The following is a 23,746-nucleotide window of genomic DNA, read 5'->3' on the forward strand; positions in this document are numbered from 1 at the left end:
ATAGAATTCTAGACACCTGGAGAGATGGATCCGGGAACTAATGCCAAGGGGGCACGCCACACGTTTGTCTTGTCCATCCTGAATGACGATGATGGAATGGAATATTCCATAGGATGTTTGTGGCAGGCACATCCAGAGCACTGCACGTGGAGAAGAGAGTTGTGAATTCCCCTATGAGAGCTCTCGGGTCGGACTAAACGTCTAGCACGAAATGGATGGACTCTTCATCCTCCACCTCATGTCAGGCTTCCTCCTATATAAGGTGTTTAATTGATATGATTGGATCACCCGTAAAACTTGGGTTATGTTTGTGTCAGCTTTAGGAACCGGTTCCAACTCCGAGAAAACTGGATCTGAACAAACAACTATTTCAAATCAGCTTCAGTGGCAAAACTCCAATCCAGTTCGGGCCATTTCCAGTATAATTTTCTAAAGTTCTTCCTAGTGTACTTCAGTGACAAAATTGATTCTGCAAATCAGATTTGCTAGTGAAGCAAATCCATAGCTGATTAGAAGCCCGTTGAAGCTGAAAAAAACAAGGCCTTGGGATCCCTCCCATGTGGAGCACTAGAGGGCGAGTACCCTTGGAGGCGCTTGTCTTAATAAGATGAAGCCACATGCCACCCTTGTTGCGAAGGATCTTCCAAACCTATTTCATCACGAGCACATTCATTTTGCGGGAAGCCATGAACTCACTCCACCTTGGTCCCTAGGCCTGCAAATGTGCTCTCGTTTGACCATTTGATATTTTCCTCTCCGCATGGTCACCTTGGGGCGGAAGGTACAACCATATCAGGCTGGTCACAATGGGCAAGAACATAAGATAGTAACTTACACACTTTCCTAGACTATGTTACTACCTCCATAGTGGGTAGGAACATCTATGTAGTGTCATGCAACGATGTATTTATTAGGTTATAGACTCATTGTTTCTTGGAGTGTGTGATGTTCCGGTAACTTAGCTAGTTCCCACAAGCACCTCTCTCTTCATTAAATACGTGCCACATAAGCAAAGTTGTATTGAAGTGTGTGATGTTATTCCTAAGTTCCTCCCCACTGTGACCAGCCTCAGGAACATGGGAGACTAGGGAGATTGCAGTTTTCACCTGGAAATTAGCACAATCCAATCACCATTATCGTATCTCTTTCTTCCTCCACAAGAAAAGCTTAGACCGTCCGATCTATATCTGACGGATAGAAAACATTGCAATTTTGTAAAAAGATATCCGCACTTCTCTCCACATTTGTAGATAAGGACTTTCCTCGTTCACCCTTATTTCCCACAACCTCATTGTTGAGCAATTAAAAAGGAAGTCTCTGGAACAATCTGGCATGGTGGCCGCTGTCGACGTCGTCCATCCCCATGCCTCCGCTCAGTCCGACCACCAATCATCACCACACCACACTCCTCCTCACCTTATCTCTCCTCTTTCTCGAGATATCATTAATTTCTACGCATGGGATTACTCCCGCATGGGTCAATCACAACAGGTGTTTTATAACAAAATGTGTCCTGATGTTCTGTGCAATGCACGGGCATCTTGCTAGTTGGGTTCAATGTCTTAATAGAAATAATATCTCTCACGTTCTATCCTCGTCCCGATGGTGCGTCTAGCATCGTCGGAGGGCGTGTGGAGGTGTGTTCTATCGAATCTCGCGGGATTCGATCGGTGCTGGTCTCCGGTGGATTTGTTTGCATCCGGTCTTCGTTCGTCTTCGTTTGGGTGTTTACACGTTTGATCCTTCTGATTTACGGCTTTCTTCATCGGCGGTGGTTGTTACTCTGGTGCGCTGGTCCTATGGGACCTTAGCATGACGACTTCCCGACTGTCTACTACTAAGGGTTGCTCGGCTTCGGTAAGGGAGGGGCGATAACGGCCGCACGCCTTTGGCTCACTTCAGTGATTGCAGTTGTCACTAGGTGGTGCACGGACATAGTTGTAATTTTTATTATCTCTGTTGTTATTTGTACTGCCATGAGAGTCTAGAGAGGCAAGATTTGATGAGCAAGTCTAGCAGGCAGCAGCCGGTATTTTGTGATGGCTGACTTTGGGTAGTAGTTATGGCTGTCCTTTCTGCTTAGATGTTAGACAAGGAAGAAATTAAACTGCCTGTCAAAAATAAGGGAAGACATTAAACTGAGTCGGGCCCACCCACCAAAGACCGTTGAAAAAAAAAAACCAGCTAGGTGCCTCTTGGCTGTGACGAGAGAGACTGAGAGCGACCGAGCCGAACTGCTCGATCCCGCTAATGTGGCCTCGCCGCGCCGGCCACCAATCTCAGCCACAAACCGTGTGCCTGCGGTCTCGCGTGATCGCCCCCCCCCCCCCCCCCCCCCCCCCCTATATTTACCCTCCTCCCACGCACGACCATACGACGATACGACGACACGGTCCAGTCTTCGGACGCATGCCGATGCCGACGCAGACGTCCATGGATGCCGCCAGGACGGTCGTGGTGACCGCCTACCAGGAGCTGCCGCGCCGCCGTTCCGGCAGCCACGGCGCGTCCTCGTCCAGGACGCGCTCGGCCTCGGGGGGCTACAACAACCGCCGGGCGATGCTGCTCGCGTACGCGCAGCACCTGCGGCGGCGCGGCGGGCAGAGGTCGTCGTGTTCGGGGCCGCCGCGCGTGCTGGAGTGGGGCGAGTGGAAGCGGGCGGACGATCCCGGCGCCGGCGCCGGCAACGACGACAAGGTACGGATCGGCAAAACATTTCTTATTTCGTTGGATCATGCACGGCGTGCATCTAATTAACGCGTGCTCGATCAGCAGGTGGTGGCGGGGCGGAGGAGGGGTTGCTGCGCCAGGCTCCGGCTGTGGGCACGGATTTGGATCAGGACGTTTTTCCGGCGCGTCAGGAGGATCAGGGAGAACGCCTCGTGCAGGAAAGCGGACTGAACGGGTTGGTCATGTACGGCAATTCGACGATACGAGGAGGATGAGTTGGTTGTTCATCGGCGAATTAGCGCCTGCATGCATCTGCATGTGTCCCGGAATAGAACTCGTACGTGCATCTCCACGTGAACAACATGTGCACTTGACATAACAAAAAGGCAGATTGGTAGGGTAGGCCAGTGTTTGCGTAACATTCTAAAATTTAGACATGAGTTTTTTTTTACGAGGAAACTTCCAATCTATTCATCTTCAATCATGGCAGTACAACGAACATCAGAAATAATAAAAATTACACCCAGATCCGTAGACCACCTATCGACGACTACAAGCACTGAAGCGAGCCGAAGGCGCGCCGCCATCATCGCCCCTTCCTCATCGGAGTCGGACACAACTTGTTGTAGTAGACAGTCGGAAAGTCGTCGTGCTAAGGCCCCATAGAACCATCGCACCAGAACAGCAACCGTCGCTGATGAAGAATAACGTAGATCGAAAAAATCCAACCTGAAGACACACGAACATAGACGAACAATAACCGGATCCGAGTAAATCCACCGAGGATAGATCCGCCGGAGACACACCTCCACACGCCCACCAACGATGCTAAACGCACCACCGGAACGGGGGCTAGGCGGGGAGACATTTATTCCATATTCAGGGAGACGCCGCCGTCTCGTCTTCCTGAGCAGGACACAAACCCTAACAACTCGAAGGAACGACTAACAACGAAGCCCTACCGCCGGCCCTTGCCCAGATCCACCGCGCCCCCATGGCCCTAAGGCCACGGGAGACGAGACGGACCTGCGGCGGCGCCGGCGAGAGGCACCAACCCTAGCTTTGTTTTGGATGAGGAGGAGGCGGCGGCTGACGTAACACGCGTTAAAATTTAGACATGAGTTGAAGGTGCTTGCTCATGAATTTCTATGGTACTTCTGTCTCTCTTGAAAGAGCCGTACACGGATCTGGAAGACTCCTGAGCTAGGACCTTCCAAATTAAGAAGGATAGAGACGTCTCATCTCCAGTGCTCCGCCGGCAAGGTCAGTGGATCTCCATTGTCTCTGGTGGCTGCGGAGTGACCACGGGGACCATTGATCTTGATGTTGGATGCGAGGTTGGTTTTGGTGGTGTAGCAACCGTCGCGGACAATAGGCTCTAATGCTAGCCGTTTGATCCATGATCCAACGACCCATAATACCCCATTCATGGCGTCATCCGAGGTGTGGGAGCGCATGCTATTACCCCTTGGTTGGTGGTGTAGGGTCTGCTTTTTATGCCACTACGATGCACGCAGTGATGCCTCACGTATCCACCCATGGCTAGCCATAGTTTGCCTATGGTGGAGCTGAACATCGAAGAGGAAGACAACCCAACTAAGGGCATCTCTAGCCCTTCCCTCTCCCAAAAGCCCCTCCAACCCTTTACTCCTTAAATTTGAGGAGTTAAAAAAGTGTGCACCTAGCCCTTCCCCTGAAACTTAACTTCCTAAATAAATCTTTGCTAATTCTTCCATCCATTTGCATAGATACTCCATTTCAACTTGATATTCCCACGATAAGTTAATTTTAAACTCGATAATTCCAATGAACACATTTCAAGGACACTTAAAATTCAAAGACACTATAGGTCGAAATGAAGTAATGGTCCAAATAAAACATGATAAAAGTACAAGAATCAAGTGTTTTGAAGTTGTCACAAGTGCTCAATGTGATCATCTTGGAGTTGGTGATGAGCTTCTCGATCTCATGATGCGATGCTAGAAATATTTGTATCATGTTTGCTTGATGTTGTGGCTAGACATGTTCCCCATTGTAGAGGCACCAAAATTTCTTCGGTTGTCCTCTCTCATACTCGATGATCACGTGGTGCATGACAATACATGTTGTCTTGATCTACCATAGTACCAATGGGTTCCAATACTCAATAGGTCCACACACAATCACAAACCATTCTTAAGCACACTGAAAACTCTCTCAACATCCTTCCCGGAGGGTTCTTGGCACTTTGCAAAGTGAGCTATGTGGTTGCCTACTGTAGGTGAATTGTCTTCACAAATTTGACCCATGGAGTACAGATGCTACCAGCAAGGTAGTAGCCATGTTGTACTAGCGTCCATTGACAACATAGTTACAAGGTGGAGCTTGGCAATTAGCCGACAACAAGCAGGGTCAGCTCTATATTTCGGAAGACCCTAGGGAGAACTCGATGACATGGGCCCCTAAGTCCTAAGGCTACATACAAAGAATTAGAAATTTGTACACCAGAACCCTAATCATATATACTGAAATTGGGGATAGATCATGGATAATATGTATGTGAAGATGGCTGTACTCATGGTCGCGGTTTCGCTGATGTCATTGCCGGGCATGAGCAAGGGGGCCGGCGGCACGCTGGGTGAGGGAGTCCTGGATTAGGGGGTATCCGGACAGCCGGACTATATAATTTGGCCGGACTATTGGACCGTGAAGATACAAGACTCAAGACTTCGTCCCGTGTCCGGATGGGACTCTCCTTTGCATGGAAGACAAGCTTGGCGATTCGGATAATGGATTTTCTTCTTTTGTAACCGACTCTGTGTAAACCCTAGCCCCCTCCTGTGTCTATATAAACCGGAGGGTTTAGTCCTTAGAGGGACAATCATAATCATCATAGGCTAGCTTCTAGGGTTTAGCCTCTACGATCTCGTGGTAGATCAACTCTTGTAATACTCATATCATCAAGCAGGAAGTAGGGTTTTACCTCCATCAAGAGGGCCCGAACCTGGGTAAAACATCGTGTCCCTTGCCTCTTGTTATCATTAGCCTTAGATGCACAGATCGGGACCCCCTACCCGAGATCCGCCGGTTTTGACACCAACATTGGTGCTTTCATTGAGAGTTCCTCTGTGTCGTCGCTGTAGGGCTTGATGGCTCCTTCAATCATCAACAACAACATGGTCCAAGATGAGACTTTTCTCCCCGGACAGATCTTCGTGTTCGGTGGCTTCGCACTGCGGGCCAATTCGCTTGGCCATCTGGAGCAGATCGACATCTACGCCCCTGGCCATCAGGCCAGGTTCGGAAACTTGAACTACACGGCCGATATCCGCGGAGACTTGATCTTCGATGGATTCGGGCCTATGCCAGGAGCGCTGAGCAGTCACGACGAGCACGGTTTAGACCTGCTGTCGGACAATACTCAGGATATCGCGCCTGCAGGAGCCCCGGACCTGAATCCGGGGCAGATCGCGTCGTCCGAGTACGGGTGGATGGACCCCGCCCCGGAGGCCGCGCACTTATCAGTGATAGAGCCGAACACAAACTTCATCCCCAAGGAAGCTTGTGTCTCTGAACCCCTGGACTTGTGTCCGGTTGTAGGTCCCAGACCGCGTGCCCCCAAGCCCGCCGATTCTGGCTGGGCTCCGGTAATGGAGTTCGCCATTGCGGATATCTTCCAGCACTCGCCCTTTGGCGACATGCTGAACTCATTAAAGTCTCTCTCTTTGTCAGGAGACTCTTGGCCGAACTATGTCCGGCTTGAGTGGAAAGCAGGCGACGAGGGAATTCGTTGCCCACCCACCACCCACTTCATCGCCACGGTCGATGATTTGACCGACGTGCTTGACTTTGACTCTGAAGACATCGACGGTGCGGACGACGATGTAGAAGAAGAACAGGAACCACCGCCCACGGGGCGGTGGACAACTACCTCCTCATATGATATATATATATGGTGGACACTCCGAAAGAAACCAATGGCGATGAGGCAATGGAGGACAACCCCTCAAGGAAGAAAGCAAAGCATGGGCGTCGTCGGCGCCGCTCCAAGCCCTACCACATCAATACCGGCACAAGAGACGAAAACAATCCGGATGTGTCGAAGATGAATACAACCCCGATCAGCCTGCCTTCGAGCAGGCCGAACAGGAGGACGGGCAGGTCAGCACAGACGAACAGGTGACGGACGGATATCCGGAGGAGGACAACTACATGCCCCCCTCCGAAGACGAGATTAGCCTCGGCGACGACGAGTTCGGCGTGCCCGAGGACCCCGTGGAGCAGGAGCGCTTCAAGTGCCAGCTTATGGCCACTGCGAGGAGCCTAAAAAAGAAGCAACATCAGCTCCAAGCTGATCAAGACCTGCTCACAGACAGATGGACTGAAGTCCTGGCAGCCGAGGAATATGGACTCGAGCGCCACACGGCTGACCGGCCACCTCGTGGCCGGGATAAAACGGCGTATCAGCCCGAATACCAGCCCGCACCCCCACGCCAACACACTACGGCCCGGGGCAATAGGCAGGACCTGCAAGATATACTGGAAAACAAGGCAGGACAACCAAGATCGATCTACAGATCGCGGAGGCGCGCCCCAACACAACGATTATCGTTACGCCGGATATACTATCGACAAGTCCGGCGGGCCGAATACAGCCGACCGGACTCAGTCGAACTGTGTAGCCACATAGCCCGGCATAGAGGCGCCGCACACCCCCTCTGCTTCACAGACGAAGTGATGGATCATGAATTCCTAGAAGGGTTTAAACCCGTAAACATTGAATCATACGATGGCACAACAGACCCCGCAGTATGGATCGAAGATTTCCTTCTCCACATTCACATGGCCCGTGATGACGATCTACACGCTATCAAGTATCTTCCCCTTAAGCTCAAAGGACCGGCCCGACACTAGCTAAACAGCCTGCCGGCAAATTCCATTGGCAGTTGGGAAAACCTGGAGGACGCGTTTCTCGACAACTTCTAGAGCATGTACGTGCGACCACCGGATGCCGATGACTTGAGCCACATTACCCAACAGCCCGGAGAGTTAGCCAGGAAATTCTGGACTCGGTTCCTAACCAAAAAGAACCAAATAGTCGACTGTCCGGACACCGAAGCCCTGGCGGCCTTCAAGCATAATATCCATGACGAGTGGCTCGCCCGACACCTCGGCCAGGAAAAACCAAAGTCCATGGCGGCCCTCACGACACTCATGACCCGCTTTTGCGCGGGCGAGGACAGCTGGTTGGCTCGCAGTAGCACCGCGCTAATAAATTCCGGCACCTCAGATGTCTGCGACAATAACGGCAAGCCACGATGCAACAGACATAAGCGACGGAACAACGGCGACAACGCTGAAGACACGGCAGTCAACGCCGGATTCAGTGGCTCGAAATCCGGTCAGTGGAAAAAGGCATTCAAAAGAAACAATCAGGGACCGTCCAGTCTGGACCGCATACTTGATCGCTCGTGCCAAATTCATGGCACCCCGGATAAGCCAACAAACCACACTATCAGAGACTGCTGGGTGTTCAAACAGGTCGGTAAAATAAACGCCGAAAACAAGGACAAGGGGCTGCACAACGACGATGACGAGGAGCCCCGTCGTCCGAACACGGGGGGACAGAAGAAATTTCCTTCCCAGGTGAAAACAATCAACATAATCTATGCCACCCACATTCCCAAACGGGAACGGAAGCGAGCACTACGGGACGTCTATGCGATGGAGCCAGTCGCCCCAAAATTCAACCCATGGTCAGCCTGTCCGATCACCTTTGATCGTAGGGATCACCCTACCAGCATCCGTCACGACGGTTCAGCCGCATTTGTACTAGACCCAATCATCGACGGATTTCACCTCACGCGAGTCCTTATGGATGGCGGCAGCAGCCTGAACCTGCTCTATCAGGACAAAGTGCGCAAAATGGGCATTGACCCTTCGAGGATCAAGCCCACCAAAACCACCTTCAAAGATGTAATCCCAAGAGTAGAGGCCCGTTGCACGGGCTCCATAACACTGGAAGTGGTCTTCGGATCTCCGGATAACTTCCGAAGCAAGGAGTTAATCTTCGACATTGTCCCTTTCCGTAGTGGTTATCATGCACTGCTTGGACGAACCGCATCCGCTCGATTCAATGCGGTACCACACTATGCATACCTCAATCTCAAGATGCCAGGACCTCGTGGGGTCATAACAGTCAACGGAAACATGGACCGCTCTCTTCGTACAGAAGAGCATACTGCAGCCCTCGTGGCAGAAATACAAAGCAGCCTTCTCTGGCAAACCACCAATCCGGCGACACCAACCCCGAACACCATCAAGCGAGTCTGGAGTACCCTGCAACAGGATCGCCAGGCACGCCAAGAGCGCGACTAGCAGTCCGGCCTCCGCTCCAGCCCCATCAAGGCAGGATTTGTTGGGGAACGTAGCAGAAATTCAAAATTTTCTACGCATCACCAAGATCAATCTATGGAGATACTAGCAACGAGAGAGAGGGGAGTGCATCTTCATACCCTTGAAGATCGCGATGCGGAAGCGTTACAAGAACGTGGTCGGTGGAGTCGTTCACGAAGCGATTCAGATTGCGGCCGAATCCGATCTAAGCATCGAAGAACGGTGCCTCCGCGTTCAACACACGTGCAGCCCGGTGACGTCTCCCGTGCCTTGATCCAGCAAGGAGAGAGGGAGAGGTTGGGGAAGACTCCGTCCAGTAGCAGCACAACGGCATGGTGGTGATGGAGGAGCATGGCACTACAGCAGGGCTTCGCCAAGCACTACAAGAGACGAGGAGGAAGAGGGGTAGGGCTGCGCCAGGAGAGAGGAAAACTCATGTGCTTGGCAGCCCCAAAAAACCCACTATATATAGGGGAAGGGGAGAGGGGGCGGCCCCCTCCAGATCCCATCTAGAGGGGAGGGGCGGCGGCCAGGAGGGATGGCTTGCCCCCCAAGCCAGGTGGAGGCGCCCCCCTCCCCTAGGGTTTTCAACCCTAGGCGCCTTGGGCCCTTGGGGAGGGGCGCACCAGCCCACTAGGGGCTGGTTCCCTCCCATGTTCAGCCCATCAAGCCCCCCGGGGCAGGTGGCCCCACCCGGTGGACCTCCGGACACCTTTCGGTGGTCCCGATACAATACCGATAACCCCCGAAACTATTCCGGTGACTGAAACTGGACTTCCCATATATAAATCTTTACCTCCGGACCATTCTGGAACTCCTCGTGACGTCCGGATCTCATCCGGGACTCTGGACAACATTCGGTAACCACATACAAACTTCCTTTATAACCCTACCGTCATCGAACCTTAAGTGTGTAGACCCTATGGGTTCGGGAATCATGCAGACATGACCGAGACAGCTATCTGGCCAATAACCAACAGCGGGATCTGGATACCCATGTTGGCTCCCACATGTTCCACGATGATCTCATCGGATGAACCACGATGTCAAGGATTCAAGCAATCCCGTATGCAATTCCTTTGTCAACCGGTATGTTACTTGCCCGAGATTCAATCGTCGGTATCCCAATACCTCGTTCAATCTCATTACCGGCAAGTCACTTTACTCGTTCCGTAATGCATGATCTCGTGACTAACTACTTAGTCACATTGAGCTCATTATGATGATGCATTATCGAGTGGGCCCAGAGATACCTCTCCGTCATACGGAGTGGCAAATCCCAGTCTCGATTCGTGCCAACCCAACAGACACTTTCGGAGATACCTGTAGTGCACCTTTATAGCCATCCAGTTACGTTGTGACGTTTGGTACACGCAAAGCACTCCTACGGTATCCGGGAGTTACACAATCTCATGGCCTAAGGAAATGATACTTGACATTAGAAAAGCTTTAGCAAACGAACTACACGATCTTGTGCCATGCTTAGGATTGGGTCTTGTCCATCACATCATTCTCCTAATGATGTGATCCCGTTATCAATGACATCCAATGTCCATGGTCAGGAAACGATAACCATCTATTGATCAACGAGCTAGTCAACTAGAGGCTCACTAGGGACATGTTGTGGTCTATGTATTCACACATGTATTACGATTTCCAGTTAATACAATTATAGCATGAACAATAGACAATTATCATGAACAAGAAAATATAATAATAACCATTTTATTATTGCCTCTAGGGCATATTTCCAACAGTCTCCCACTTGCACTAGAGTCAATAATCTAGTTCACATCACTATGTGATTGTAATGAATCCAACACCCATTGGGTTTGATCATATCTCGCTTGTGAGAGAGGTTATTAGTCAACGGGTCTGAATCTTTCAGATCCGTGTGTGCTTTAAAAATCTCTATGTCATCTCCTAGATGCAGCTACCATGTGCTATTTGGAACTAATCCAAATAACTACTCTACTATACGAATCCGGTCTACTACTCAGAGTCATCGAGATTAGTGTCAAAGTTTGCATCGGCGTAACCCTTTACGATGAACTCTTTTACCACCTCCATAACGAGAAAATTCCTTAGTCCACTAGCTACTAAGGATAACCTTGACCGCTGTCCTGTGATCCATTCCTGGATCACACTTGTACCCCTTGACTGACTCATGGCAAGGCACACTTTAGGTGCGGTACACAACATAGCATACTGTAGAGCCTACATCTAAAGCATAGGGGACGACCTTCGTCCTTTCTCTCTTTTCTTCCATGGTCAGGTCTTGAGTCTTACTCAATACTCACACCTTATAACACACGCAAGAACTCCTTCTTTGTCGATCTATTTTGAACTCCTTCAAAATCTTGTCACGGTGTGTATTCATTTGAAAGTACTATTAAGCGATTTTGATCTATCCTTATAGATCTTGATGCTCAATGTTCAAGTAGCTTAATCCAGGTTTTCCATTGAAAAACACTTTTCAAATAACCCTATATGCTTTCCAGAAACTCTGCATCATTTCTGATCAACAATATGTCAACAACATATACTCATCAGAAATTCTATAGTGCTCCCACTCACTTCTTTGAAAATACAAGTTTCTCATAAACTTTGTATAAACCCAAAATCTTTTATTATCTCATCAAAGCGTATATTCCAACTTCGAGATGCTTACTCTAGTCCTTAGAAGGATTGCTGGAGCTTTGCATACCTTTTAGCATATTTTAGGATTGTCAAAACCTTCTGGTGTATCACATACAACCTTTCCTCAAGAAAATCATCGAGGAAACAATGTTTTGACATCCTATCTGCAATATTTCATAAATAATGCAGTAACTGCTAATATAATTCCAACAGACTCTTAGCATCGCTACGAGTGAGAAAGTCTCATCGTAGTCAACTCCTTGAACTTGTCGGAAAACATCTTAACGACAAGTCGAGCTTTCTTAATGGTGACACTTACCATCATTGTCCGTCTTCCTTTTAAAATCCATATGTACTCAACAGCTTTACGACCATCGAGTAGTTCTTCCAAAGTCTACACTTTGTTTTATACATGGATCCTCTCTCGGATTTTATGGCCTCGAGCCATTTGTCGGAATCCGGGCCCACCATCGCTTCTTCACAGCTTGTAGGTTCATTGTTGTCTAGCAACATGACCTCCAAGACAGGATTACTGTACCACTCCGAAGCAGTACGCGTCCTTGTCGACCTACAAGGTTTGGTAGTGACTTGATCCAAAGTTTCATGATCACTATCATCAGCTTGCACTTCAACTGGTGTAGGCGCCACAAGAACAACTTCCTGTGCCCTGCTACAGATTAGTTGAAGTGATGGTTCAATAACCTCATCAAGTCTCCACCATCCTCCCACTCAATTCTTTCAAGAGAAACTTTTCCTCGAGAAAGGACCCATTTCTAGAAAAAATCACTTTTGCTTCCGGATCTGAAATAGGAGGTATACCCAACTGTTTTGGGTGCCCTATGAAGATGCATTTATCCGCTTTGGGTTCGAGCTTATCAACCTGAAACTTTTTCACATAAGCGTTGCAGCCCCAAACTTTTAAGAAACGACAACTTAGGTTTCTCCAAACCATAGTTCATATGGTGTCGTCTCAACGGAATTGCGTGGTACCCTGTTTAAAGTGAATGCGGTTGTCTCTATTGCCTAACCTATAAACGATAGTGGTAATTTGATAAGAGACATCATGGTATGCACCATATCCAATAGGGTGCAGTTATGATGTTCGGACACACCATCACACTATGGTGTTCCAGGCGGTATTAATTGTGAAACAATTTCCACAATGTCTTAATTGTGTGCCAAACTTGTAACTCAGATATTCATCTCTATGATCATATCATAGACATTTTATCCTCTTGTCACGACGATCTTCAACTTCACTCTAAAATTACTTGAACCTTTCAATAATTCAGATTTGTGTTTCATCAAGTCAATATACTCAGAATCTACTCAAATCATCTATGAAGTAAGAACATAACGATATCCATTGTGTGCCTCAGCACTCATTAGACTGCACACATCAAAATGTATTACTTCCAACAAGTTGCTTTCTTGTTCCATCTCACTGAAACCGAGGCTTTTCAGTCATCTTGCCCATGTGGTATGATTTGCATGTCTCAAGTGATTCAAAATCAAGTGAGTCCAAATGATCCATCTTCATGGAGTTTCTTCATGCGTATACACCAATAGACATGGTTCGCATGTCTCAATCTTTTCAAAAACGAGTGAGTCCAAAGATCCATCAACATGGAGTTTCTTCATGCATTTTATACCAATACGACTCAAATGGCAGTGCCACAAGTATGTGGTACTATCATCACTATCTTATATCTTTTGGCAGGAACATGTGTATCACTACGATCGAGATTCAATAAACCATTCATTTTAGGTGCAAGACCATTGAAGGTATTATTCAAATAAACAGAGCAACTATCATTCTCCTTAAATGAATGACCGTATTGCGATAGACATAATCCAATCATGTCTATGCTCAACGTAAACACCAAATAACAATTATTTAGGTTTAACACCAATCTCGATGGTAGAGGGAGTATGCGATGCTTGATCACATCAAGCTTGGAAACACTTCCAACACATATCGTCATCTCACCTTTAGCTAGTCTCCGTTTATTCCGTAGCTTTTATTCGAGTTACCAACACTTAGCAACCGAACCAGTATCTAATACCCTGGTGCTACTATGAGTACTAGTAAAGTACACATTAATATAATGTATATCCAATATACTTCTATCGACCTTGCCAGCCTTCTCATCTACCAAGTATCTAGGGTAGTCCTGCTTCAGTGACAATTCCCCTCATTACAGAAGCACTTAGTCTCGGGTTTGGTTTCAACCTTGGGTTTCTTCACTAGAGCAGCAACTGATTTGTTATTTAATGAAGTATCCCTTCTTGCCCTTGCCCTTCTTGAAACTAGTGGTTTCACTAACCATCAACAATTGATGCTCCTTCTTGATTTCTACTTTCGCGGCGTTAAACATCACGAATATTTCAAGGATCATCATATGTATCCCTGATATGTTATAGTTCATCATGAAGCTCTAGCAGCTTGGTGGCAATGACTTTGGAGAAACATCACTATCTCATGTGGAAGATTAACTCCCACTTGATTCAAGTGATTGTTGTACTCAGACAATCTGAGCACAAGCTCAACGATTGAGCTTTTCTCCCTTAGTTTGCAGGCTAAGAAACTCGTCGAAGGTCTTATACCTCTTGACGTGAGCACGAGCCTAAAATCCCAATTTCAGCCCTCGAAACATCTCATATGTTCCGCGATGTTTTGAAATCGTCTTCGGTGCCTCAATTCTAAACCGTTTAACATTACTGAACTATCACGTAGTTATCAAAACGTGTATGTCAGATGTTCGCAACATCCACAGACGATGTTTGAGGTTCAGCACACTGAGCGGTGCATTAAGGACATAAGCCTTCTACGCAGCAATGAGGACAATCCTTAGTTTACGGACCCAGTCCGCATAATTGCTACTATTAACTTTCAACTAAATTTTCTCTAGGAACATATCTAAAATTGTAGAACTAAAGCGCGAGCTACGACATAATTTGCAAAAACCTTTTGACTATGTTCAGGATAATTAAGTTCAACTTATGAACTCCCACTCAGATAGACATCCCTCTAGTCATCTAAGTGATACATGATCCGAGTCAACTAGGCTGTGTCCGATCATCACGTGAGACGGACTAATCATCATCGGTGAACATCTTCATGTTGATCGTATCCACTATACGACTCATGTTCGACCTTTCGGTCTCTTGTGTTCCGAGGCCATGTCTGTACATGCTAGGCTCGTCAAGTCAACCTAAGTGTTTTGCGTGTGTAAATCTGGCCTACACCCGTTGTATGTGAACGTTAGAATCTATCACACCCTATCATCATGTGGTGCTTCGAAACAACGAACTTTCGCAACGGTGCACAGTTAGGGGGAACACTTTCTTGAAATTATTATTATGAGGGATGATCTTATTTACTACCGTCGTTCTAAGCAAATAAGATGCATAAACATGATAAACATCACATGCAATCAAATAGTGACATGATATGGCCAATATCATTTTGCTCCTTTTGATCTCCATCTTCGGGGCTCCATGATCATCATCGTCACCGGCATGACACCATGATTTCCATCATCGTGTCTCCATGAAGTTGTCTTGCCAACTATTACTTCTGCTACTATGGCTAACGGTTTAGCAATGAAGTAAAGTAATTACATGGCGTTATTCAGTGACACGCAGGTCATAAAATAAATAAAGACAACTCCTATGGCTCCTGCCGGTTGTCATACTCATCGACATGAAAGTCGTGATTCCTGTTACAAGAATATGATCAATCTCATACATCACATATATTTCATTCATCACATCCTTCTTGGCCATATCACATCACACAGCATATGCTGCAAAAACAAGTTAGACGTCCTCTAATTGTTGTTGCAAGTTTTTACGTGGCTGCTATAGGTTTATAGCAAAAATGTTTCTTACCTACGCCAAAACCACAACGTGATATGCAAATTGCTATTTACCCTTCATAAGGACCCTTTTCATCGAATCCGATCCGACTAAAGTGGGAGAGACTGGCACCCGCTAACCACCTTATACAACAAGTGCATGTCAGTCGGTGGAACCGGTCTCACGTAAGTGTACGTGTAAGGTCGGTCCGGGCCGCTTCATCCCACAATACCGTCGAAACAAGATAGGACTAGTAATGGTAAGCATATTGAAAAAATCAACGCCCACAACTACTTGTGTTCTACTCGTGCATAGAATCTACGCAATAGACCTAGCTCATGATGCCACTGTTGGGGAATGTAGCAGAAATTCAAAATTTTCTACGCATCACCAAGATCAATCTATGGAGATACTAGCAACGAGAGAAAGGGGAGTGCATCTTCATACCCTTGAAGATCGCGATGCGGAAGCGTTACAAGAATGCGGTCGGTGGAGTCGTTCACAAAGCGATTCAGATCGTGACCGAATCCGATCTAAGCACCCAAGAACGGCGCCTCCGCGTTCAACACACGTGCAGCCCGGTGACGTCTCCCGTGCCTTGATCCAACAAGGAGAGAGGGAGAGGTTGGGGAAGACTCCGTCCAGCAGCAGCACAACGACGTGGTGGTGATGGAGGAGCGTGGCACTCCAGTAGGGCTTCGCCAAGCACTGTGAGAGACGAGGAGGGAGAGGGGTAGGGCTGCGCCAGGAGAGAGGAAAACTCATGTGCTTGGCAGCCCCAAAACCCCCACTATATATAGGGGAAGGGGAGAGGGGGCCGGCGCCCTCCAGATCCCATCTAGAGGGGAGGGGCGGCGGCCAGGAGGGATGGCTTGCCCCCCAAGCCAGGTGGAGGCGCCCCCCTCCCCTAGGGTTTTCAACCCTAGGCGCCTTGGGCCCTTGGGGAGCGGCGCACCAGCCCACTAGGGGCTGGTTCCCTCCCATGTTCAGCCCATCAATCCCCCCGGGGCAGGTGGCCCCACCCGGTGGACCTCCGGACACCTTTCGGTGGTCCCGGTACAATACCGATAACCCCCGAAACTATTCCGGTGACTAAAACTGGACTTCCCATATATAAATCTTTACCTCCGGACCATTCTGGAACTCCTCGTGACGTCCGGGATCTCATCCGGGACTCCGAACAACATTTGGTAACCACATAGAAACTTCCTTTATAACCCTAGCGTCATCGAACCTTAAGTGTGTAGACCCTACGGGTTCGGGAATCATGCAGACATGACCGAGACAACTCTCTGGCCAATAACCAACAACGGGATCTGGATACCCATGTTGGCTCCCACATGTTCCACGATGTCAAGGATTCAAGCAATCCCGTATGCAATTCCTTTGTCAATCGGTATGTTACTTGCCCGAGATTCAATCGTCGGTATCCCAATACCTCGTTCAATCTCGTTACCGGCAAGTCACTTTACTCGTTCCGTAATGCATGATCCCGTGACTAACTACTTAGTCACATTGAGCTCATTATGATGATGCATTACCGAGTGATCCCAGAGATACCTCTTCGTCATACGGAATGACAAATCCCAGTCTCGATTCGTGCCAACCCAACAGACACTTTCGGAGATACCTGTAGTGCACCTTTATAGCCACCCAGTTACGTAGTGACGTTTGGTACACCCAAAGCAATCCTATGGTATCTGGGAGTTACACAGTCTCATGGTCTAAGGAAATGATAGTTGACATTAGAAAAGTTTTAGCAAACGAACTACAAGATCTTGTGCTATGCTTAGGATTGGGTCTTGTCCATCACATCATTCTCCTAATGATGTGATCCCGTTATCAATGACATCCAATGTCCATGATCAGAAAATCATAACCATCTATTGATCAATGAGTTAGTCAACTAGAGGCTCACTAATGACATGTTGTGGTCTATGTATTCACACATGTATTACGGTTTCCAGTGGTTTCCAGTTAATACAATTATAGCATGAACAATAGACAATTATCATGAACAAAGAAATATAATAATAACCATTTTATTATTGCCTCTAGGGCATATTTCCAACAGGATTCGTGCCGCGCGTACACGAGGCCCGCCCAGGTGGAATCTGTTTACGATCGTTATACCTGTTTTATATACCTACACGAGGCCCGCCCTTGGATAGGACATGTAAAATAGTCCTATTTACTTCTGTCTAACGCATTCATTGTAAACATACGCTCAGACGTACTATTTATCAATGGGAGATAATATATAGCGTCAGCTTATTATTGCTATTTGCACATTTTTTCCTATAAATGTTTATTTAATATTTCACCCGTACACCTTGGTACGTTCAGTTTGCCAGGGGCTTCTTATGGCGCCCCATAATACGGTAAGATATGTCCGAACACTTTTCAATAGTGCGGCACCCCGAATTTATAGCATTATATGCATTAGCTCCGAATCATGGCTTGGGTCAATAGTTGGGTTTGCCCGGCTCCCTTGTTTTGGTACCTTATGTTCCGTTATATCGGCTAAGGTAGCGTAGGGAGAACTACTACGACTGTGTCCCGGTTCTTCCGGATGAGCACCTCAGTAGAGAAAGCCGAAAACTGACGGGCATGATGCGGCGAGAGCTGGTCGCTGTTTGAGAGGTCTTAAAATCCTTAAAGATTTTTTCCTCTTTAGGCGAGGAATCGGCCTCATCCGATTTAGGCGTATATAGCGCCCCAATTCGGCTTTCCGAATTCTAGGGCTTCGCTGAAATTTAAAATTGTAGACTTCTATGGCTAAGTGAAAGTTATAAAGCCGCACAGTCCGATTGCTTTGTTCGCTGTGCCAAACACCTCCTTCAGGGACCAAAAATTTGGATAAAGAGTGTCTGGGTTTTTTTCCACGAACACCCCAGTACTAGTTATGTGCGGGCGGAAGCCGACGAGTGGCCTACTTTCAGAATTTTATAAACAGCCGGACAGAAGGTAATATTTTAAATAAAAAAAGCGTTATATAGTGCAAATAAGTTCGTCTTTATATTACAAAAACGACAGAAGTACATTTACTCAAAGATCGTGTCCTTGGTACATTCATCGGCCACGAGACGAGCGTCTTTCATAACGCCATCATAATATTTTTCAGGACAGCGATGCGCCTTGCCCTCCGGTGGTCCATCCTTCACCAGCTTCTCCGCATCCAGCTTGCCCCAATGCACCTTCGCACGGGCAAAGGCTCGGCGGGCATCCTCAAAGGAAACGGATCGCTTGATCACTTCAAGCCACGGACAGGCAGTTACCATCCGCTTTATCAGGCCGAAGTAGCTGGCAGGCAGGGGCTCACCAGGCCACATCCGGACTATGAAATCTTTCATAGCCACTTCGGCCGCCCTGTGGAGTTCAACCAATTGCTTCAATTGGTCACTCAGAAGCATCGGGTGTTCAACTCTAGCATACTGGGACCGGAACAGCTTCTCCGTTGAGCTCCCCTCCTCAGCACGGTAGAACTCCGCGGCATCTGATATGCTGCATGACAGATCTGTGAATGCCCCTGGAGAGCTCCGAATTCGGGTAAGTAAAAGAAACGTCTCCTCCACATGCTTGCTTTGCATAAAGAATGTCTTACCCGCCGCTATCTTCTTGGCCGCCTGGATTTCCTGCTGGGCCTTTTTGGCTTCGGCCTTGGCGTCTTTCATGCTCAACAGGGCCTTCGCAAGTTCAGACTCCTTTGTCTTGAAGTCACGCTCCAAGGACTCGAACTTCTTGCCGAGCTCCTGGAGCTCTTATTGTACCTCGCCCACCCTAGCATTTTGCTTTTCACGCTCAATGCGCTCCATGGCCGCCTTGTTTTCAGCCTCGGATAGTGCTTTCTTCAGGGACGCCACTTCGGTCGTGGCCCCTATTGCACAATCATGACGCTTTTTCGTTAGCATCCCAAATTTTGTCTATTCTTTATGATATGTGAACGAAGTATCACTTACCTTTGTTCTCTTTGAGCCGCCTCTTCATGAGGCTGAGCTCTCCTTGGGCCTGCTCGAGGTCCCGTTGAAGTTCGATGACCTCCGCTGTGCGGGCAGCAGCGGCAAGCAGCACCGCCTGCTTATTCACATAGATACCTACTATTAGACTCCTGCGGATTTTAATTGACCCTCCGTTTGGCTTTCCTTTCCGAACACCAAACAGAGTATCAGGGGCTACTGTCTATCGGGTGATAATTTCCCAAACTTTTAATTACTTACCTCAAAGCCTGTTAGGAGGCTGGTACAGGCTTCGGTCAATCCGCTTTTGGTGGACCGAACCCTCTGAATCACCACACTCATAAGAGTACGGTGCTCTTCATCCATGGAAGCGCCGTGAAGCGCTTCCAGCAGACTATCCGACGCCTCCGGCGTAACGGAAGTTATCGGCATGGACGGCTCGCCCTCCTTGGCGAGGGGCAGCCTGCCCGAATCCGGAACCTTTGGGGGTTCCGGTATAGTGTCCGGCTTGGAACCTGGCTCGCTGCGGCTCCCGTTGGCACAATCCGCGGGGATCTTACGCCCCGTGTGCCCGGCGTCTGGAATTTCGCCTTGGGGCGTCTCCAGAGTCGCCTCCCCTGCTCTGGGAGCCTCTGGGACAACACCTCCGTGTCATCTGCAGGCCAAGGGGAAGTGGCCGTTGGGAGCGAGTTCATCGCCGAATCGCTCAAGGACCCATCCGAAGAGGATACCTCAGGATGGACCCTGGCCGGACTGAATATACGTGTTCGGTGTTATAACAGACTATGAAGTGAAGTCGCACTAAAGTACAACAGAGTGTGGATACTTACAATCTTAGTAGGGGATTCCCCCTGGGCAGCCACTCCTCCTCGCTGTAGGCGGCCGTGGTGGAGTAATCCGGAAGGGACGCCTTGATACGTCCATTTTGCATCATGCTTTTATATCAATATTTATTGCATTATGGGCTGTTATTACACATTATATCTCAATACTTATGGCTATTCTCTCTTATTTTACAAGGTTTACCATGAAGAGGGGGAATGCCGGCAGCTGGAATTCTGGCTGGAAAAGGAGCAAACGTTGGAAACCTATTCCGCACTGCTCCAAAAATCCTGAAACTCCACGAAACCTGTTTTTGGAATTAATAAGAATTATTGAGCGAAAGAAATACATCAGGGGGCCCACACTTTGGCCAGGAGAGTGGGGGGCGTGCCCCCCCTACTGGGCGTGCCCCCTGTCTCCTGGACCCCCTGGTGGGCCCCTGATGTCCATCTTCTGCTATATTAGAGCTTTTACCCTGGAAAAAATCGTGGGCAAGCTTACGGGACGAAACTCCGGCGCCACGAGGCGGAACCTTGGCGGAACCAGTCTAGGACTCCAGCGGAGCTGTTCTGCCGGGGACACTTCCTTCCGGGAGGGGGAAATCATCACCAACGTCATCACCAACGATCCTCTCATCGGGAGGGGGTCAATCTCCATCAACATCTTCACCAGCACCATCTCCTCTCAAAACCCTAGTTCATCTCCTGTATCCAATCTTGTATCAAAACCACAAATTGGTACCTGTGGGTTGCTAGTAGTGTTGATTACTCCTTGTAGTTGATGCTAATTGGTTTACATGGTGGAAGATCATATGTTCAGATCCTTAATGCATATTATTACCCCTCTGATTATGAACATGAATATGCTTTGTGAGTAGTTACATTTGTTCCTGAGTACATGGGTGAAGTCTTGCTATTAGTAGTCATGTGAATTTGGTATTCGTTCGATATTTTTATGAGATGTATGTTGTCTTTTCCTCTAGTGGTGTTATGTGAACGTCGACTACATGACACTTCACCATTATTTGGGCCTAGAGGAAGGCATTGGGAAGTAATAAGTAGATGATGGGTTGCTAGAGTGACAGAAGCTTAAACCCTAGTTTATGCGTTGCTTCGTTAGGGGCTGATTTGGATCCATATGTTTAATGTGTGGTTAGGTTTACCTTAATACTTCTTTTGTAGTTGCGGACGCTTGCAATAGGGGTTAATCATAAGTGGGATGCTTGTCCAAGTAAGGGCAGTACCCAAGCACCGGTCACCCACATATCAAATTATCAAAGTACCGAACGCAAATCATATGAACGTGATGAAAACTAGCTTGACAATAATTCCCATGTGTCCTCGGGAGCTCCTTTCTCATTATTAGAAATTGTCCAGGCTTATCCTTTGCTACATAAAGGATTGGGCCACCTTGCTGCACTTTACTTACTTTATTTACTTGTTACTCGTTACTATTTATCTTATCACAAAACTATCTATCACCTACAATTTCAGTGCTTGCAGAGAAAACCTTACCGAAAACCGCTTATCTTTTCCTTCTGCTCCTCGTTGTGTTCAACACTCTTACTTATTGAAAGGACTACGATTGATCCCCTACACTTGTGGGTCATCATACCTTTCCCTTCTTGGGTGTCCTAGCCTCCCCCTCTGGGGCGGCTTTCCTTTTCTTCTCCTCCCCAGTGCGGGGAGGCGGAATTTCCTCGTGTCTCCCCCGCCTCCGCGAGAGGAATCTGCCTTGTCGTCTTTGGACGACGAGTTTATGACGGCCTTGCGCCGAGGACCCTTCCTGGTCCCTTGGGTCGCCCTCTTAGGCCCTTCGGCCTCCTCGGGTGGGGCGGCCCCTCCCTTTTCCTCCTCCCCTTTGGGGGAGGAGTGTGCCTCGTTGTCTTTGGACGAGGCGTCCGGTACGACCTTACGCCGGAGACCCTTCCTGGTCCCCGGGGCCTTCTTTTCGGCCTTCTTTTCCTGCGCCTTGTAGGGCGCCGGGACTAGCATCTCCGTCAGGAGAGCATCTGCTGGACCTTCTGGCAGTGGAGCCAGACAGTCAATCCGCTCTGCCGTCACCACATGCTCCTGATTAAATACACACGATGACTTAAGATCCTCCCATGAGTACGATGGGAAAAAACTACATCTGGTGATCGTTAGAAAACTCACCGGACGGGGGAGCCGCGTGGTGTGAAGTCCGCGGTCCTCGGATGTGGGAGGAGGTATTTCGGAGGCCTTGAATAGAGCCTTCCATGCGTCCTTGTGTGTCGTGCCGTAGAGCTCTCGAAGTGTCTGGTGTTCGGCCGGGACAAACTCCCACAGATTAAATGCCCGTCTTTGGCAAGGAAGAATCCGGTGGACAAGCATGACCTGGACTATGTTGACAAGCTTGATTTTCTTGTCCATCATATTCTTGATGCAGTTCTGAAGTCCGGTCAGCTCCGCAGGCTCACCCCAGACCAGGCCCTTCTTTTCCCAAGAGGTGAGCCGCATGGGAATTCCGGATCGGAATTCGGGGGCCACCACCCATTTGGCGTCGCGTGGCTCGGTGATGTAGAACCACCACTATTGCCACCCTTTCACGGTCTCCTTGAAGGAGCCGTCGAGCCAGGTAACATTGGGCATCCTGCCCACCATGGCACCTCCGCACTCCGCTTGCTGGCCGCTCACGATCTTCGGCTTCACGCAGAAGATTCGTAGCCACAAGCCGAAGTGGGGCTTGATGTGGAGGAAGGCCTAGCACACGACGATAAACGCCAAGACGTTGAGGACGAAATTTGGGGCTAGATCATGGAAGTCTAGCCATAGTAAAACATGATCCCGCGGACAAAGGGATGAAGTGGAAATCCTAGTCCACGAACGAAGTGGGCGAGGAACACGACCCTCTCGTGGGGTCCCGGAGTCGGAATGATCTGCCTTGCGTCCGGCAGCCGGTGCGCGATATCTGTGGCCAAGTATTTGGCTGCCCAGAGCTTCGTGATATGCTCCTCCTTGACGGTGGAGGCCACCCACTTGCCTCCTGCTCCGGACATGTTTGGCTGTGTGGCGGAGGTGTGAGCTAGGGCGCTGGAGCTCGAGGGGGCAAGAATGGATAAGCGAAGGAGGAAGAAGGCGTGGGTGAAAATGGGGAATCCTTATCCCTTTATAGAGGCGACGAGAACGATGCGCCTCCCCACTTGCTCGTTGAGGATTGCTTATTTCCCAAGTGCCACGATTGATGGCGCGGTTGGGTTACCCATACCCATATTGATGGGAATCCCGTGATAAGGGGACATGATCTCTGCTTCGACAAGACGTGCCGAGGAAACCGCCTCGCAATTTGCGTTGTGGCTGGTTGTGGGAAAACAGTTCGAATAATGACTCAACCATAGTGTCATGTCACGTTGTCTAAAGTTGTCAGCAGATTACATTTGTGGGATATCATCCTCTCTACGG

At 48.6% G+C, this 23,746-nt stretch overlaps 1 protein-coding gene across 1 annotated transcript; it reads left to right on the top strand.

Annotated features, from left to right (window-relative positions):
- Positions 1-2,389: 2,389 nt before the first annotated feature.
- LOC123094328 (uncharacterized) lies at positions 2,390-3,121 on the top strand. Its single transcript, XM_044516360.1, has 2 exons — positions 2,390-2,697; positions 2,776-3,121. Exons 1-2 carry the CDS (start codon positions 2,410-2,412, stop codon positions 2,899-2,901), a joined length of 414 nt encoding a protein of 137 aa, XP_044372295.1. The 5' UTR covers positions 2,390-2,409; the 3' UTR covers positions 2,902-3,121.
- Positions 3,122-23,746: the final 20,625 nt, after the last annotated feature.

Source organism: Triticum aestivum, chromosome 4B (assembly GCF_018294505.1).
Source record: "Triticum aestivum cultivar Chinese Spring chromosome 4B, IWGSC CS RefSeq v2.1, whole genome shotgun sequence".
Taxonomy (NCBI): Eukaryota; Viridiplantae; Streptophyta; class Magnoliopsida; order Poales; family Poaceae; genus Triticum; species Triticum aestivum.

What these genes read in the sequence shown, in the direction of transcription:
- LOC123094328 (XM_044516360.1), top strand. Translation starts at nt 2,410, where the DNA reads ATGCCGATGCCGACGCAGACGTCCATGGATGCCGCCAGGACGGTCGTG. An exon ending in GCGCCGGCAACGACGACAAG is followed by an intron (nt 2,698 to 2,775) that starts GTACGGATCGGC and finishes CTCGATCAGCAG; the next exon opens with GTGGTGGCGGGGCGGAGGAG.